The sequence below is a fragment of the Hypanus sabinus genome, chromosome 8 (assembly GCF_030144855.1).
Source record: "Hypanus sabinus isolate sHypSab1 chromosome 8, sHypSab1.hap1, whole genome shotgun sequence".
Taxonomy (NCBI): Eukaryota; Metazoa; Chordata; class Chondrichthyes; order Myliobatiformes; family Dasyatidae; genus Hypanus; species Hypanus sabinus.
This window is the reverse complement of record NC_082713.1, coordinates 99,730,395-99,747,716: the sequence shown is the minus strand read 5'-3', so window position 1 is coordinate 99,747,716 and position 17,322 is coordinate 99,730,395. Positions and strand designations below refer to the sequence as shown.

Genomic DNA, 17,322 nt, shown 5'->3' with positions numbered 1-17,322 from the left:
AAGCATTCAATATTGTGCTATACTCCAAGATTTCCTTTACAATCTTGATAAAAACCGCAGAAAAAAAACTTTTGCTAAATGCTGCCCACTGATTATTTCCAAAGTTAAAGTCAAGTTAAGTTTATTGTCATCTGTACTAGTACATGCACAGTGTGCATAGGTACAATGAAAAACTTACTTGCATCTGCATCAGAGGGTCATAGCATTAGAGAAGCAGCATTCACAAGAAAATTCTAAATTCATCATGCATTTTACATCATTTTACAGTATTTCTTTCAGATTTCTGGTTTTCAGAATCTTCAGGTTTTTAATTTTCATTTGGAATTAGATAATTAGATAATACCTTGTAGTTAATACTATTTGAATAACAGAATAAACAATTAGCATTTTGGGTTGAGATCATTCATCAGGACCGGAAAGGAAGGAGGAAGAAACCAGAAAAAGAAGATGCGGGTGGGGGATGGGGGCAAGGAGTACGAACAGTTCCTCAAGAATTTTGTGTGTTGCTCTGGATTTCCAGCATCTGCAGAAACTGTGGTGTTAAGAGACTATCTCAACACATTTGTGGATAAAACTGCACAACAGCCTTTGATTATTTACCCACTGTTGAATTTACAGAATAAGAAAGAATTATGATATCCATTTGTTCCCATTTTCCTTTTGTCTGTTCTCTGAACCTCGATTTCTATGATTTATGTCCTGTATTCTGATTCTTCACACCATTGCTTCCTTTGGTTTCTTTTTTTCCTAAAAATACTAGGAATAAATAACTGTTGAAATTACTGTACAAACCTGGCATACTCAATGGACTACAGTTACTTTTCAGGAAATTTCACAGTATAAGATTCCTACCTCCAAGTGGTGGTCCCAGAAGAACAGGACAGCACTCGACGATGGTGACCAGTCCCACTGCACTGGAGAACCTCTTGGCACCAACCAGGTCCATCAATGTTTCAAAAAGAACAGCACTCACCATTCCAAAAGCAAAACCAAAGAATATTGCATAGACCACAAGGCCTGTATAGTCACTTGCCAACGGGCACATGATGTGACAAAAGCCATTGTAGAAGACAGCAAAACTAAAAAAATACTGTATCTTTGGTCTAATCCATTTAGAGTTTGCAAGCAGCCCCATGCTGGGCCTTGCAAACATGTCTACAAAAGCTAGTATAGAGAGCAGGAATGCTGCAGAATACTCATCTATTCCCATGTGTTTGGCATAAGGAGCCAAAAATACAATGGGGGCAAAAAAGCCAAAAAACATTATGACGTTGCCGAAGAGATAAATTAAAAATCCCCGATGTTTGAAGAGGCTGAGATCTAGCTGCTTATTAATTATGTCAAAGACACTTTGCTTTTCCTTCTTTCCCTGCAATACTCCATCAGCCACACCTTTGTTCTCATCCTTCTTTAGAGCATCTTTCACAGCAACGGACTTTGTAGGCTGTAGGGGTCTCATAAAGGATCCGGCTACACAGCAGTTCAGCAGAATTCCACCAAGGATAAGAAAACTGCCTCTCCAGCTGAAGATATCGACCAAGTACTGATTTAGAGGTGCAAATGTGCTCAGGAACACTGGGCTACCAGCCATGGCGATTCCATTAGCAATGGGGCGTTTCTTGTAAAAATACTTCCCAATCATTGTTAAGGCTGGCTGAAGGTTGAAAGCCAATCCAAGACCTAGGAAAAATAAGGAATATATACTCAGTGGTCATTTTATTGGAATATATATTCAGTGGTCACTCTGTACAGCTACTCATTAATGCAAATATCTAATCAGCCAATCATGTGGCAGAACCTCAGTGCATCAAAGCATGCAGACATGGTTGAGAGGTTCGGTTGTTGTTCAGACCAAACATCAGAATGGGGAAGAACACGATCTAAGTGACTTTGTAGAATGAATGTTGGTGCCAAACGGGGTGGTTTGAGTATCTCATGAACTGCTGATCTTCTAGGATTTTCACACACAACAGTCTATTACAGAGAATGGTATGAAAAACTTTTTTTAAAAATCCACTGTGCAGCAGTTTCTTGGGCAAAAATGCCTTGTTAAGTGAAAGAGTTCAGAGGAGAATGGCCAAACTGGTTCAATCTGACAGGAAGGCAACAGTAACTCAAATAACCACACGTTACAACAGTGATGTGCAGAAGAGCATCTCTGAATGCACAACATGTTGAACTTTGAAGTGGATGGGCTACAGCAGCAGAAGACCATGAACATACATTCAGTGGCCAAACTCTTAGGTGCAGGAGGTACCTAATAAAGTGGGCATTGATATAGGTTTTGTTCTTTAATAGATAGGGATTTTACAGTATCATTGGAGCTGGAGAGAAGAGGGGATCATGGGATGGGAGGCCTAGGGATGGAGAAAGGGGGAGGGGAGCACCAGAGGGAGATGGAAAACAGGCAGAGTGATGGGCAGAGAGAGAAAAAAAAGGGGGGGGAGAAAACTAAATATTATCAGGGATGGGGTACGAAGGATGCCCTTCTTAAATTGGAGGCTTAAATTGGAAACAAATGTTCTTGGAAACTTATGGAAGAAATGTGGCAAATATTCAGGGGATATTTGTGTGGAGTTCTGTATAGGTACATTCCAATGAGACAGGGAAGTTATGGTAGGGTACAGGAGCTGTGGTGTACAAAGGCTGCAATAAATCTAGTCAAGAAGAAAAGAAAAGCTTACAGAAGGTTCAGAGAGCTAGGTAATTTCTCAAAATGGCGGTGCAGGCTCGAAGGGCCGAATGGTCTACTTCTGCACCTATTGTCTATTGTCAAAAGAGGATGAGAGATGGCTTGATAGAAGTGTACAAGATAATAAAAGGCATAGATCAAGTGCACAGCCAGAGACTTTTTCCCAGGGTGGAAATGGCTTAGACACAAGGGCAAATTTTAAGGTAATTAGAGGAAAGTATAAGGAAGGATTAGATTGATCTTATAGTAGTTTTAAATTTCAGCACAATATTGTGGGCCAAAAGTCCTGTAGTGTGCTGTAATGTTTTGTGTAATGTGGGATTAGAATGGATAAAAGGGTGCATTTACGAAGTAGTTGCAATGGTGTGAGATTGAGATGTGGAAGTTGATACTCAGTGGCTTGTGCTGAGTAAGTCTGAGGTGGGAGGTTAAGTTATATTTCTGGATCTATGTGCATGCAGCATTAGGCTGCCCTGTATTCTATCTGACTGGCTTTTGGTGAAATGTTCCATTTGCCAGATAAAGGTTCGGCACAATTAATTGTTCTATTTAAATGTTAAGTCAGGAATACTATCGCTTCAATATGTCAACATGTCCGTTGTTTCAACATTAGCAAACATTTCAACATTCTACCCCATAATGACTTGCTCTTTTCATCATGTGCCAGTTCCTCATTAATCAGTGGCTCGCATGCCACAATTCCATGACAAACTAAAAACAGATTGTAACCTCCTTCAACAAAGTCTGAATGGCACTGACCGATGCAAATGATGTAAGAAGCAGTATCGGTAAGAAAAGTAAGAGGTAAAAGTTATAGGATCATATAATCGTTGAATTGTTGTCACCAGTAAACCCTATTCCATAACCTTTTTCCATGGCCCTACAAATTATTCTACAAATAAGCTGCTACCACTGAACCACTAATTCAAGCACTTCCATTATCATCACTTCAATGTTTCTTTTGCACTGTTTCAGATTGTATTACTCTGCTTGTTTTGTGATGAAGTGCTTTGAGAGCTTGGTAGTAAAACATATCAGCTGCTGCCTCAGAAATGAATTCATCCTCTCCAATTTAACAACCATTATAAGAGATCAAGAACGGATGTCATCTTATTGGCTCTTCACCTGGAACATCTGGACAATGAAGATGTTCTTCATTGACTACAGTTTAGCATTTAAAATTATCATCCCCCTAAAAGCTAATCAATAGGCTTCAAGACCTTGGCTTTAAAACTTCCTTGTGCAACTGGATTGTTGATTTCTTCACTTGCAAACTCCTTTCAGTTCAGATTAGCAACACCATCTCCTCCACAATCTCCATTAGCACAGATGCACTACAAGACTTTGTGTTTCACTGGATTAAACTTATGACTGTATGGCTAAGCACACTTCCAATGCCATATTTAAGTTTGGTGAGGACACCACTGCCATTGACAAAATCAAAGCTGGTGACAAATCAGCATATAGAAAGGAGATTGAAAATCTGGCTGACTGGCGCCACAACACCAACCTCGCACTCTAAGTCAGCAAGACCAAGTTGCTTTTGGTTGGTGGGTCAGACGTGGAGAAGGTCAACTTTAAATTCCTGACTGTTATCATGTCAGAGGATCTGCTCTGGATCCTGCAAATAAGTGCCATTATGAAGAAAGCACAGCACCACCTCTACTTTCTTAGGAGTTTGTAAATATTTTGCATGTCATCCAAAACTTTGACAAACTTCTATTGATGTGTGGTGGAGAGTATACTGACTGGTTGTATCATGGCTTGGTATGGAAACTCCAATGCCCTTGAACAGAAAAGCTTACAAAAAGTATATAGCCCAGTCCATCACTGGAAAGCCCTCCCCACCATTGAGCACATCTATACGGAGTGTTGTCGCAGGAAAGAAGCATCCATCATCAGAATCCACCACCACCACGCTCTCTTCTCGTTACTGCCATCAGATAGAAAGTAGAGGAGACTCAGGACCCATATCACCAGGTTCAGAAACTGTTGCAACACACATAAAATGCTGGTGGACGCAGCAGACCAGGCAGCATCTATAGGAAGAAGAACAGTCGACGCTTCGGGCCGAGACCCTTCGTCAGGACTAACTGAAAGAAAAGATAGTAAGAGATTTGAAAGTGGTAGGGGAGGGGGAGATCTGAAATGATAGGAGAAGACAGGAGGGGGAGGGATGAAGGTAAGAGCTCGAAAGTTGATTGGCAAAAGTGATACACAGTCACCAGCATTTTGTGTATGCTGTTTGAATTTCCAGTATCTGCAGATTTCCTCGTGTTTGCGTCAGAAACTGTTATTACCTCTCGATCATCAGGCTCCTGAATCAGTGCGGATAACTTCACCCACAACCTATAAACTCATTTTCAAGGACCCCTCATCTCATGTTTGCACCGCTTATTGGTTAGTTATTTATTTATTTTTCTCCTTTTGTATTTGCACAGTCTGTCGTTTTTTTGCAGGTTCGTTGTTTGTCCATCCTGTTGGGTGTGGTCTTTCGTTGATTCTATTGTGTTTCTTGGACTTACTGGAGTATGCCTGCAGAAACTGAGTGATGTATATCATCACATAATATGTATTTTGATAATAAAGTTACTTTGAACTTTGTGTTTTGTGCTATAATTACAACTGTATTTTTATACCATAGGTACTTTTTCCATGTGAACTTCAATGAAACAAGGAATTTCATTGCATTCTTGTGGGTGACGAGAAATTATACTAACTAAATAACTCCTCTATTAACTAACTAACTTCTAATTCTGTTTTGATTCAGTGAAGGAGCAGTCCAATGGGGGCTTTCCTCCTTTTCCCTACTCCAATAGAAACGCTATTTTAAAAAAGGAAGCAAGTGGGGGCAGTTGAGACTTTCTGCACGGCACAGTTCCTGAGGAGACAATGGATTGTGCTTTTATTGGCAAAGACCAATAAAAAGAAGTTAGGTTGAGGTGGAGCAGCCATATTGTGGGTGGGCTGGTGTTAGAGTAGGGAGCTCAGTGCAGCTTCAGTAAGGAGAGGCAAAAACTGTAGTTAGCTTTTTTTTGTATATTTTTTCTTTTCATTTTATTACACAGTTGGAGACAGCAGAGATGCCAGGCAGGATAGTAGAATGCTCTTCTTGCAGGTTGTGGAAGGGCATGGAGACTTCCAGTGTCCCTGATGACTACACTTTCAGAAGAGCATTCAGCTGTAGCTTCCTTCAGACCACATTCAAGAATTGGAGTTAGAATTGGATGAACTCGGAACATTTCAGAAGCTGAGGGATAAAGATACAGGACATATAGGGAGGTAGTTACACCCGAAGTGCAAGGCACAAATAATTGGGTGACTGTCAGGAGGGGGAAAGGGGTAGATTGCCAGTGCAGAGTACTCCCGTGGCCATTTCCTCAACATCAGGTATACTTCGGATACTGTTAGGGGGCTGACTTAACAGAGGAAAGCCACAGTGATCAGGACTCTGGCACTGTGGCTCAGAAGGAAGGGGGCAGAAGAGGAGTACAAATTACAAAGGGAGTTAGAAGAAGAATGTTAAAATGGCAATGTTGCAATAGTCATGGTTTGCAGATGAACATACTAAGTTTTTTGTGTCAGTCTTCACTGTGTTAGATATAAGCAGTATACCAGATGTTTGAATGTCAGCAGGCAGAATTGAGTGTAGATGCTACTAATAAGGAGGCGTTTGGAAGCTGAAATATTTGAAGGTAGAGAAGTCAACTAGACCAGATGAGGGTTCTGGAAGAGGTAGCCGAAAAGATTGTGGAGACATTAGTAATGATCTTTCAAGAACTACTAGATTCTGGAATTGAAGATGACAATCCATTCTTTAAGAAGGGAGGGAGGCAGAAGAAAGGAAATTATAAGCCAGTTAGCCTGACTTCAATGGTTAGGAAGATGTTAGAGACCATTACGAAGTTTGGGGTTTCGGAATACTTGGAAGCACATGATAAAACAAGCCAAAATCAACATGGTTTCCTAAATAGGATATCTTGCCAGGAAAATCTGTTGAAATTCTTTGAGAAAATAACAGGGAGGTTAGACAAAGGAGAATTGGTGGATGTTGTTCATTTGGATTTTCAGGAGGCCTTTGACAAAATGCTGCTCATGAGGCTGCTTAACAAGTTAAAACCCATGGTAGTACAGGAAAGATACTAGCCAGGATAGAAGATTGACTGACTGGCAGGTGGCAAAAATTGGGAATAAAGACAGCCTTTTCTGGTTGCTTGCCAGTTACAGGTGGTGTTCTGCAAGGTTTGGTGTAGGGAATGATTCTTTTCACTTTATATGTCATTGATTTGGATGACAGAATTGATGGCTTTGTAGCCAGGTTTGTAGATGATACAACGATAGGTGGAGGAGCAGGTAGTGTTGAGGAAGCAGCCAGTCTTCAGAAGGACATGGACAGATTGGGAGAATGGGCAAAGAAGTGGGTGATGGAATATAATGCAGGGAAGTGCATGGTCATGCACTTTGGTAGAAGGAATAAAGCTGAGGACCATTATCTAAGTGGGGAGAAAATTCAAAAATCAGAGGTGCAAAGGGTCTTGGGAGTCCTCGTGCAGGATACCCTAAAGGCTAATTTGCAGGTTGAGTCAGTGGTGAGGAAGACAAATGAGGACTAGAATACAAAAGTAAGGATGTAATGCTGAGGCTTTAAAAGACATTGGTCACAGCACACTTGGAGTATTGCAAGCTGTTTTGGGCCCCTTATCTAAGAAAAGATGTGTTGGCATTGGAGAAAGTCCAGAGGAGGTTCACAAGAATGAATCCATAAATGAACAGATTAGTGCTGTGGATCTATACTTGCTAGAGTTTAGATGAATGAGGGAGGATCTGATTGAAATCTGTTGAATATTGAAAGGCCTCACTTGAGTGAATGTGGAGAGGAGGCTTCATATAGTGGAGGAGTCTAGGACCAGTGGGGACAGCCTCAGAATAGAGGGATGTCCACCGGCTATCTGTAAGGAGACGCTTCTCAAGGTCGTTAATGGTGGTCATACTTTGATAATGGATGTACTTGGAACTTTTGAATATTAAAACAGATATTGCTAATTATTTGTTAAAAGCCCTAGCAATCACATGGAGAAATTTATCAGCCATCATTCAATCAAAGTCATAGTAAATTTATTATCAAAATATATTTATGCCAGTAGATTCCCTTTCCTGTGGGCATTCACAGTAGATACAAAGAAATGCAATAGAATCAGTGAATAACTGTGTGGAAGCATTTCAGTTACAGTGCGGCTGCACACTCACCCAATTTAGAGGGAACATTGACAACAACCAATGTGCAAAACAAGACAAACCGTACAAATAAAAAACATAACATATTATAAAGTAATAAATCATACTGAGGACATTAGTTGTACAGTCCATAGGAATCAGTTCGGTGTTGAGTTAAGTGAAGTTATCTAAGCTGGTTCAGCAGCCTGATGGTCGAAAGGTAATTACCATTCCTGAACCTGGTGGGACCAAAGGCTCCTGTACCTTCTTCTGGCTGGCAGCAGTGAGAAGAACATCTCTTTTTTAAGCATCCTTTTTAACTAATGTGGCCAGATACTGTACTCACCTGTAATACAGCCCACACACATAAAAAGCCCAAGAACATTATTGCAAAACGACGCAGCTATCATTCCAATGGAGCACAATATTCCTCCCCCCATCATCACTGGACGGCATCCATACTTGTTTACCATGATACTGCTTATGGGCCCTGCAGGGAAACAATGAGATAGGAATAAATGTCAAACTCCTTTACAGGACAGAAAGATTGCTATTCAAGTTATTCATAGTCTTGATGAATATTCAAGAAAATGCAAAATTATACATCAAACCAAATGTCTCCAATTATTTTGCACCATGTTCAGTGTGAAATTGAGCTGATTGAGCAGCTTTTGAAGCACCAACAGGGGATATATTTAAAGTAATGTTCTACGTGGAAACCATTTCAATCATATTATTTGAAGAATTATCCCACTGAAATCAAACCAAGTGGATTAATATCCAAAGGCCTAGAGCAGTGATCCAGTGGAACATGTTTCAAATCCTGTAGCAGCAGGCACAGTTCAATTATGCATAGATTCTCACTGACTGCCCAATTGTCAGTGATGAATGAGACTCTTACCTATTCTCTGCATCAGATTCCCAATGTTCCACTCACCTCAACATAAGAGAGGTCTGAATAAATACATGGAGGGGAGTTTGGAGCACTATGGACCAGGAGCAGGTCATGCCAGGAATTTTGATTGCTCTTGGGTGGACAGATCAGGCCAATGCTTAACAATACCATGTGAGTTATATGTGAATCCATAGCCCTAAACTTTTTTTTATTTAAAGAGTGAAAGAGCAGCACTGGAACATACTCCGATCCACCTGTTTACTCAGCTTTGCACACCTCGGCATTCATAGTTAGTAGTCTAATGATGCAATTATTTACATTACCAAAGCCTAGATACAAATAGTTAAGATTCATTCTGAATTATTGGAATAAATTACCATAAGGCCATATGACATATGAGCAGAATTAAACCATTCAGCCCATTGAGTCTGCTGCTCCATTCCATTTTGGCTGATTTATTATCCCACTTAACCCCATTCTCCTGCCTTCTCCCCTAATCTTTGATGCCCTTAGTAATCAAGAGTCTATCAACCTCCACAGCCATCTGTGGTAATGAGTTTCACAGGTTCACCACCCTCTGGCTAAAGAAATTCCTCTTCATCTCTGTTGTTAAGGAACATCCTTCTATTCTGAGGGTGTTCCCTCTGGTCCTAGACTCCACCACCGTGGGAAACGTCATTTCCATGTCCACCCCATATTCAATAAGTTTCAGTGAGAATCTCCCCTCATTCTTCTAAATGGCCCAGTGCCATCGTTCGCTCCTCATATGTTAACCCTTTCATTCCCAGGATCAATTTCGTGAACTTCTTCTGGACACTCTCCAACATCAGCACATTCTTTGTTAAATGTGGGTTCCCAGAACTGCTCACAATACTCCGTGCAGTCTGACCAGTGCCTTATAAAGTCTTCACATTTCATCCTTGCTTTTGTATTGCCTTTAAATGGTTTGAGACTAAGTGTGATAATATCTTTAATGGAAAGTCAGAGAATTTAGTAACCTGCTTTTTATGATGCAGCCTTAAGTTGTTTTCCACAGTCGGCTGAACTAGCTGAATACATAAACCCTGTTGCAGGAGAGTTGAGCAAGGGAGTTAGTTGTGAAACCTGCTTACACCAGCACAAAGTTACAGGTCCCATATTTGCCGTATGTTGTAACATGGGTGAATGTGAATGTGAATGTGAATGGGTTAAGTTGTGGACACACTCACTCAGCTGACTGGAAGCCAAAGATTAAATAATCAAATGTAGGAAATCTGAAATAAAACTGAATACTCAGCAGGTCAGGCTGCATCCATGGAGACTGAAAACAGGTTCACGCTTCAGGTTGATCACCTTTCATCAGAATTGAGAAGAGTTAGATCAAAAAAGATTCAAGTTGCAGAGAAGAGGCGGGGGGGGGGTTGCAAGGAATGGAAGGGGAGGTGTGTGGATTTGGGAGGACAGAGCTGAGAGCAGAACAATGCAAGTGGTGGTGCTGCTGGCTGAAAAAGAGAGGTGAAGGCTAGTGTACATGTGGAGCTGTGAAAGCAGGAGATCGACACAACTGAAGTTACCAAAGGATTTTCAAAGTTCAAAATAAATTTGTTATCAATGTACATATAGTCACAATATACAACCGTGAGATTCATTTGCTTCAGGCTTACTCAATAATCTATAACAGAAATAGAATCAATGAAAGATCACAACAACTTGAACATTCGACCAGTGTGTAAAAAACAACTGTGCAAATACAAAAATAAATAATCAGTAAATAAGCAATGAATATCAAGAACATGACATGAAGAATTTTGAAAGTGAATCTATAGGTTGTTGGAACTTTTCAATGATGGGGCAAGTGATATTGAGTGAAGTTATCCCCTTTGGTTCAAGCGCTTGATGTTTGAGGGGTAATGACTATTCCTGAACCTGGTGGTGTGAGTCATGATACTGCTGTACCTTCTTCCTTGAAGGCAGCAACAAGAAGCAAGAAGAGGAGGGGAGAAAATGAATGCTGGAAATGAACAACGCTAGGCTAAAACATTGATCTGTCCATTAAATTGGGCATTTTGCTCTCTGCCGTCAATGCTGGGTAGCTGTAATATTTCCTTTAAGTGCTTCTTTAATCTATTTTTAACCTGATAATATCAGCACAGAGACAGAGAAGTCAGTCTGGAGAGCTGGTTGGAAAATCAAAGTGACAGGCAAATGGAAGCCCAGGACCACAAGAGTATCCTAAAAAAAATGATGCACATCCTGCTCCTGGCACTCCAGTCAAGAAGGAGTCAGCAAATTGTGACTTCTTGGAAACAACTCTGCGTTGAAAATCTTCTAGATATTCTTCCACTCAGTATCATCAACCATATTACTCAACCTTACTTAATCCATGGAGTGAATAGAATTGGAATCTTGCTAACTAGCATTGCGTTATATACTGTATGTCTACAATGTAAATTGTGATATATTTATAGAGTATACATCAGGCCTGTACACGCAGCCTCTTCCCAGTCTCCACTCAGCTAACAGAAGTTACCTACCACTCATTTCCATCCCATCACCTACAGCCTATTTATACCCAACTCTTATCCACAGTCCTTGTTCACTCATTCGAACCAGCCAGTCTCAACCAGTGCTCCCAGCCCTCAGCTACTTTGTTACCTTGTCATGTTAAGTATCTGTTCTCTCTTGTTTTGTGACTCCTTGTGCTTTGTTATTAAGCAGTTTATTATTAAAGTTATGGCTGACTGCTAAATTGTCTCCACTGCTTTACGTCTGGGTCAAGCCTCCTCCACATTTCCTGACAGAGTGAGAAACCCAGCAGAGTTTCCTCGCCTAAAGGAAGTCGCCATCTTAGCGAGTACACAATCCATAGGCAGCAGGAAACCACTGACCATCTGCTCACCACTCTCAACCAGCTCTCCATCTCGTAACAGCAACCCACACCCGTTAACCTCCTCCCTCAGAGCCTCAGATTCCAATAACCAAACACATCAAATGATCTCCAACTTCCCGTCCCAGTGCATCTTACAATTCAGGCAGCAGCCGTCTCTGTAATCTATGGACTGAGCCAAGATTACCTTCATCACCTCTCCTAACTGGAAGGGTTCTGACCTGGGCTGCTGCCAACTGGGACAATAAAACCACCATCTGAGGAGTTCACCGCTGAGCTATGCCAGGTTTTTGACCAACTGGGAAGTGGAAGTGAGGCAGCCGATTTGTTACATCAAGGCTCACGCTTGGTGCTGAATCATTCAGGAACCTCGCGGTAGAGCACAGCTGGAACGCAAAGGCTCATTACCATCATGAACTCTCTGAGCACTTGAAAGATGAGCTGTGTGCTGGGAGATGCCCACCAACGTTGAAAACCACATCACTCTGGCCCTTCGTGTTGTCAAGCACCTTATGGAAAGACCTTCCAGATCACATACCAGAACCCTAGTTCCATTCCCAGAAACATTTCAGGCTGCAAGACCATCATCAGCAACGCCTCTAGAATCTATGCAGTTAAGGAGAGCTTCCTCAATCTCCCAAGATCATGAGCATCAACAGATAAGCAAATTGAGTGTTTATTGTGTGATCACCCACACATCAAATGCCCACTGCATCGAGGAAATAGCATTCAGGTAGAGATGAGGGGCCTTCTATCTGCAAAGCTCCCCCCAGCCCCTCATTCCAGCATGGTAGTCTGACTCACTCTCCGTGTCCTTCACACTCCGACAGCTCCATGTGCAAGGGAGGCTCTGGTGGATTCGGAGGCTGTGTGTGTGTGTGCAGTTTGGACTCCCTACTGAGTCCATCTCTCATTACATCTGCCCCATGGCTATTGATGGACATCCCTCGGGGTCTGGGGTGGTCAGAGCATGGAGATGGCCTGTGTACCTGAGCAACAGAGAGCACTGCAAGTCCATCCAATTCCTCAACCAATATTCCTCTCATCTTGCATTATCCACTCACAACCCTCACTTCACCTGATCATCCAGTTCACTGCTGCATGGAGATCCACCAGCCTGTAGCCTCTGTGGATCTCACCCCGTGAATCTGTGATGACCTCACCAAACTGCCACAGGAGCCATCACCTTCAGTAAGAGGGATGTCTGCACCCTTCAACCTCACAGACCACATGACTGCATGATTCATACCCTCCTGGGAACAACCCATCTCCAAGGTCATCTCTTCTCCCTCTCCCCTCCTGACACTCAAGCCATAAATTACTATGTTGCTGATGTTCTACAACATGGCTTCATTCAACATTCCTTGTCCCCAGCTGGTGCAGGATTCGTCTTCATCAGGAAGAAAAATGGAGCTCTGTGTCACCACAATGACTCCTGTGGGCTCAGCAAACTCACTATTAGGAACCACTACACTCTCCCCTTGATGAACGGCACATTGAAACGCTTTGCGGGGCCCAGATCTACAGACAGGGTACAACCTGATCTGCATCTCCCAGAGGGATGAGTGGATAATGGCACCCACTGGTCAATTTGATTACCTGGTGATGCCTTTCAGATTTTCCAACAGTCTAGCCATTTTCCAAGCCTTTATTCACAAGATCCTCTGAGATATGCTACACAGGTATAAGTTTTTCTACTTCGATGACACCCCCAAGACCACACCACTGCGGTAACGTGCAGTTACTGTTGCCTTCCTTTCAGTTTGAAAGGTCTGGCTATTCTCCTCTGACCTCTGTCATCACCAAGCCATTTTCAGCTACAGACCTGTCACTCCCTGGATGATATATTGCTTTTGCACCATTCTCTGTAAACTCTAGAGAATGTTCTGTGTGAAAATCCTTAGATCAGCATTTTCTGAGGTACTAAAACCACCCCATCTGACACCAATTATTAATCCACTGCAGATGGTGATACCCCACGTCATTGTCCTTTATCAGGAGGCCCATTGCTTTGCATTAATGCACATTATAAAGCATGTTAAGAACTTCAGATAGAGATAACTGAATTGGTAATCACGAGCTTCTAATTTTAATTGGGTGGACTATTAAAGTTAGTCAGTAAACATAAGTACTTGTTAGCAATTTGTAGACCCAAGTGCAGGTCACTTCCATCATAACAGTTTCAAACATGCAACTGAAGGCAGTGACTTTCCTCCCATTCTGGTACATACTGATTAACAGCTCAAGGCTTAGCTCTTTCCCACTAAAGTAAAGCACCATCTCAGAAGGAAGGGTCTCAGCCCAAAACGTCAAGAGTTTTTTTTTTCCACAGATGCTGTCTGTCCTGCTGAGTTCCTCCAGCATTTTGTGTCAGTTGTTTTGGATTTCCAGCAACTGCAGACTTCCCCATGTTCTTAGAAAGCAGATTGGCAGAAAGGTTGATTTCTGGAGCATAAAATTCTCCGCCAATTTGATACCATTGCACTTGCTGAAGGAAAACTAGTCAAATATTAGATATGGCTGAAAATCAAAGTGTTGCAGGTCTAAAATGAAAACAAAAAATGCTAGAAATACTTGGCAGGTCAGCCTGTGTCTGTGGCAAGAGGAAAGAAGTTAATATTTCAAGTCAAAGGCTTCAACTGGGAAGAAGAGAAATGTATTTTATTAATGACCTGGATGTGGGGGCAGAAGGGTGGGTTGGCAAGTTTGCAGAAGACACAAAGTTTGGTGGTGTTGTAGATAGTGTAGAGGATTGTCGAAGATTGCAGAGAGACATTGATAGAATGCAGAAGTGGGCTGAGAAGTGGCAGATGGAGTTCAACCTGGAGAAGTATAAAGTATAAAGTAAATGGCAGGATACTTGGTAGAGTGGAGGAGCAGAGGGATCTGGGGGTACATGTCCACAGATCCCTGAAGGTTGCTTCACAGGTAACCATTTAAACATATAACCATATAACAATTACAGCATGGAAAAAGGCCATCTCAGCCCTTCTAGTCCATGCCGAACACTTACTCTCACCTAATCCCACTGACCCGCACTCAGCCCACAACCCTCCATTCCTTTCCTGTCCATATACCTATCCAATTTTACTTTAAATGACAATACCGAACCTGCCTCTACCACTTCTACTGGAAGCTCGTTCCACACAGCTACCACTCTCTGAGTAAAGAAATTCCCCCTTGTGTTACCCTTAAACTTTTGCCTTGTGTTACCCTTAAACTCAACTCATGTCCGCTTGTTTGAATCTCCCCTACTCTCAATGGAAAAAGCCTATCCACGTCAACTCTATCTATCCCCCTCATAATTTTAAATACCTCTATCAAGTCCCCCCAACCTTCTATACTCCAACGAATGAAGACCTAACTTGTTCAATCTTTCCCTGTAACTTAGGTGCTGAACCCAGGTAACATTCTAGTAAATCTTCTCTGTACTCTATTTTGTTGACATCTTTCCTATAATTCGGTGACCAGAACTGTACATAATGCTCCAAATTTGACCTTACCAATGCCTTGTACAATTTTAACATTACATCCCAATTACTATACTCAATGCTCTGATTTATAAAGGCCAACATACCAAAAGCTTTCTTCACCGCCCTATCCACATGAGATTCCACCTTCAGGGAACTATGCACCATTATTCCTAGATCACTCTGTTCTACTGCATTCTTCAATGCCCTACCATTTACCATGTATGTCCTATTTTGATTAGTCCTACCAAAATGTAGCACCTCACACTTAACAGCATTAAACTCCATCTGCCATCATTCAGCCCATTCTTCTAACTGGCCTAAATCTCTCTGCAAACTTTGAAAACCTACTTCATTATCCATAATACCACCTATCTTAGTATCATCTGCATACTTACTAATCCAATTTACCACCCCATCATGCAGATCATTAATGTATATGACAAACAACATTGGACCCAGTACAGATCCCTGAGGCACACCACTAGTCACCGGCCTCCAACCTGACAAAGTTATCCACCACTACTCTCTGGCATCTCCCATCTAGCCACAGTTGAATCCATTTTACTACTTCAATATTAATACCTAACAATTGACCCTTCTTAACTAACCTTCTGTGCGGAACCTTGTCAAAGGCCTTACTGAAGTCCATATAGACAACATCAACTGTTTTACACTTGTCAACTTTCCTTGTAACCTCTTCAAAAAATTCAATAAGATTTGTCAAACATGATCTTCTACGTACAAATCCATGTTGACAATTCCTAATCAGACCTTGTCTATCCACATAATTATATATATCATCTCTAAGAATACTTTTGATTAATTTACCCACCAGTGACATCAAACTGACAAGCCTATAATTGCTAGGTTTACTCTTAGAACCCTTTTTAAACAATGGAACCACATGAGCAATACACCATTCCTCCAGCACTATCCCTGCTTCTAATGACACTTGAAATATTTCTGTCAGAGCCCCTGCTATTTCTACACTAACCTCCATCAAGATCCTAGCGAATATCCTGTCAGGACCCGGAGATTTATCCACTTTTATATTCCTTAAAAGTGCCAGTACTTCCTCCTCTTTAATTGTCATAGTTTCCATAACTTCCCTACTTGTTTCCCTTACCTTACACAATTCAATATCCTTCTCCTTAGTGAGAACTGAAGAAATAGTTCAAAATCTCCCCCATCTTTTTCGGCTCCACACATAGCTGTCCACTCTGATTCTCTAAGGGACCAATTTTATCCCTCACTATTCTTTTGTTATTAATATAACTGTAGGAATCCTTCGGATTTATTTTCACCTTACTTGCCAAAGCAACCTCGTATCTTTTTTTAGCTTTTCTAATTTCTTTCTTAAGATTCTTCTTACATTCTTTATATTCCTCGAGCATCTCATTTACTCCATGTTGCCTATACTTATTGTAGATCTCTCTCGTATTCCGAAACAAGTTTCCAATATCCCTTGAAAACCACGGCTCTCTCAAACTTTTAACCTTTCCTTTCAACCTAACAGGAACATAAAGATTCTGTACCCTCAAAATTTCACCATTTCTCTATTACATCCTTCCCATAAAACAAATTGTCCCAATCCACTCCTTCTGAATCCTTTCACATCTCCTCAAAGTTAGCCTTTCTCCAATCAAAAATCTCAACCCTGGGTCCAGTTCTATCCTTCTCCATAATTATATTGAAACTAATGGCATTGTGATCACTGGACCCGAAGTGCTCCCCAACACATACCTCCATCACCTGACCTATTTCATTCTCTAAAAGAAGATCCAACACTGCCCCTTCTCTAGTTGGTTCCTCTATGTATTGCTGCAAAAAATTATCCTGCACATATCTTACAAACTCCAAACCATCCATCCCTTTTACAGTATGGGCTTCCCAGTCTATGTGTGCAAAATTAAAATCTCCCATAATCACAACCCTGTGCTTACTACAAATATCTGCTATCTCCTTACAAATTTGCTCCTCCAATTCTCGCTCCCATTTGTGTGGTCTATAATACACCCCTGTAAGTGTTACTACTCCTGTCCCATTCCTTAATCCCACCCAAATAGTCTCCCTAGATGAGCCCTCTAATCTATCCTGCCAGAGCTCCGCTGTAATATTTTCTCTGACAAGCAATGCAACACCTCCCCCTCTTGTCCCTCCGATTCTATCACACCTGAAGCAA

General features: G+C 41.5%; 1 protein-coding gene across 7 annotated transcripts in view; it reads right to left on the bottom strand.

The window, feature by feature from the left end:
- LOC132398301 (monocarboxylate transporter 2-like) overlaps positions 1 to 17,322 on the bottom strand; it is a 244,881-nt gene that overhangs the window by 41,985 nt on the left and 185,574 nt on the right. For all 7 annotated transcript variants that reach the window (XM_059977515.1, XM_059977513.1, XM_059977517.1 and 4 more), the window contains 2 exons: positions 8,253 to 8,396; positions 853 to 1,680 (listed from right to left, as the gene is read on the bottom strand). In XM_059977515.1, coding sequence (XP_059833498.1) covers positions 853 to 1,680; positions 8,253 to 8,396 — 972 coding nt within the window. The remainder of the gene's footprint in view (positions 1 to 852; positions 1,681 to 8,252; positions 8,397 to 17,322) is intronic.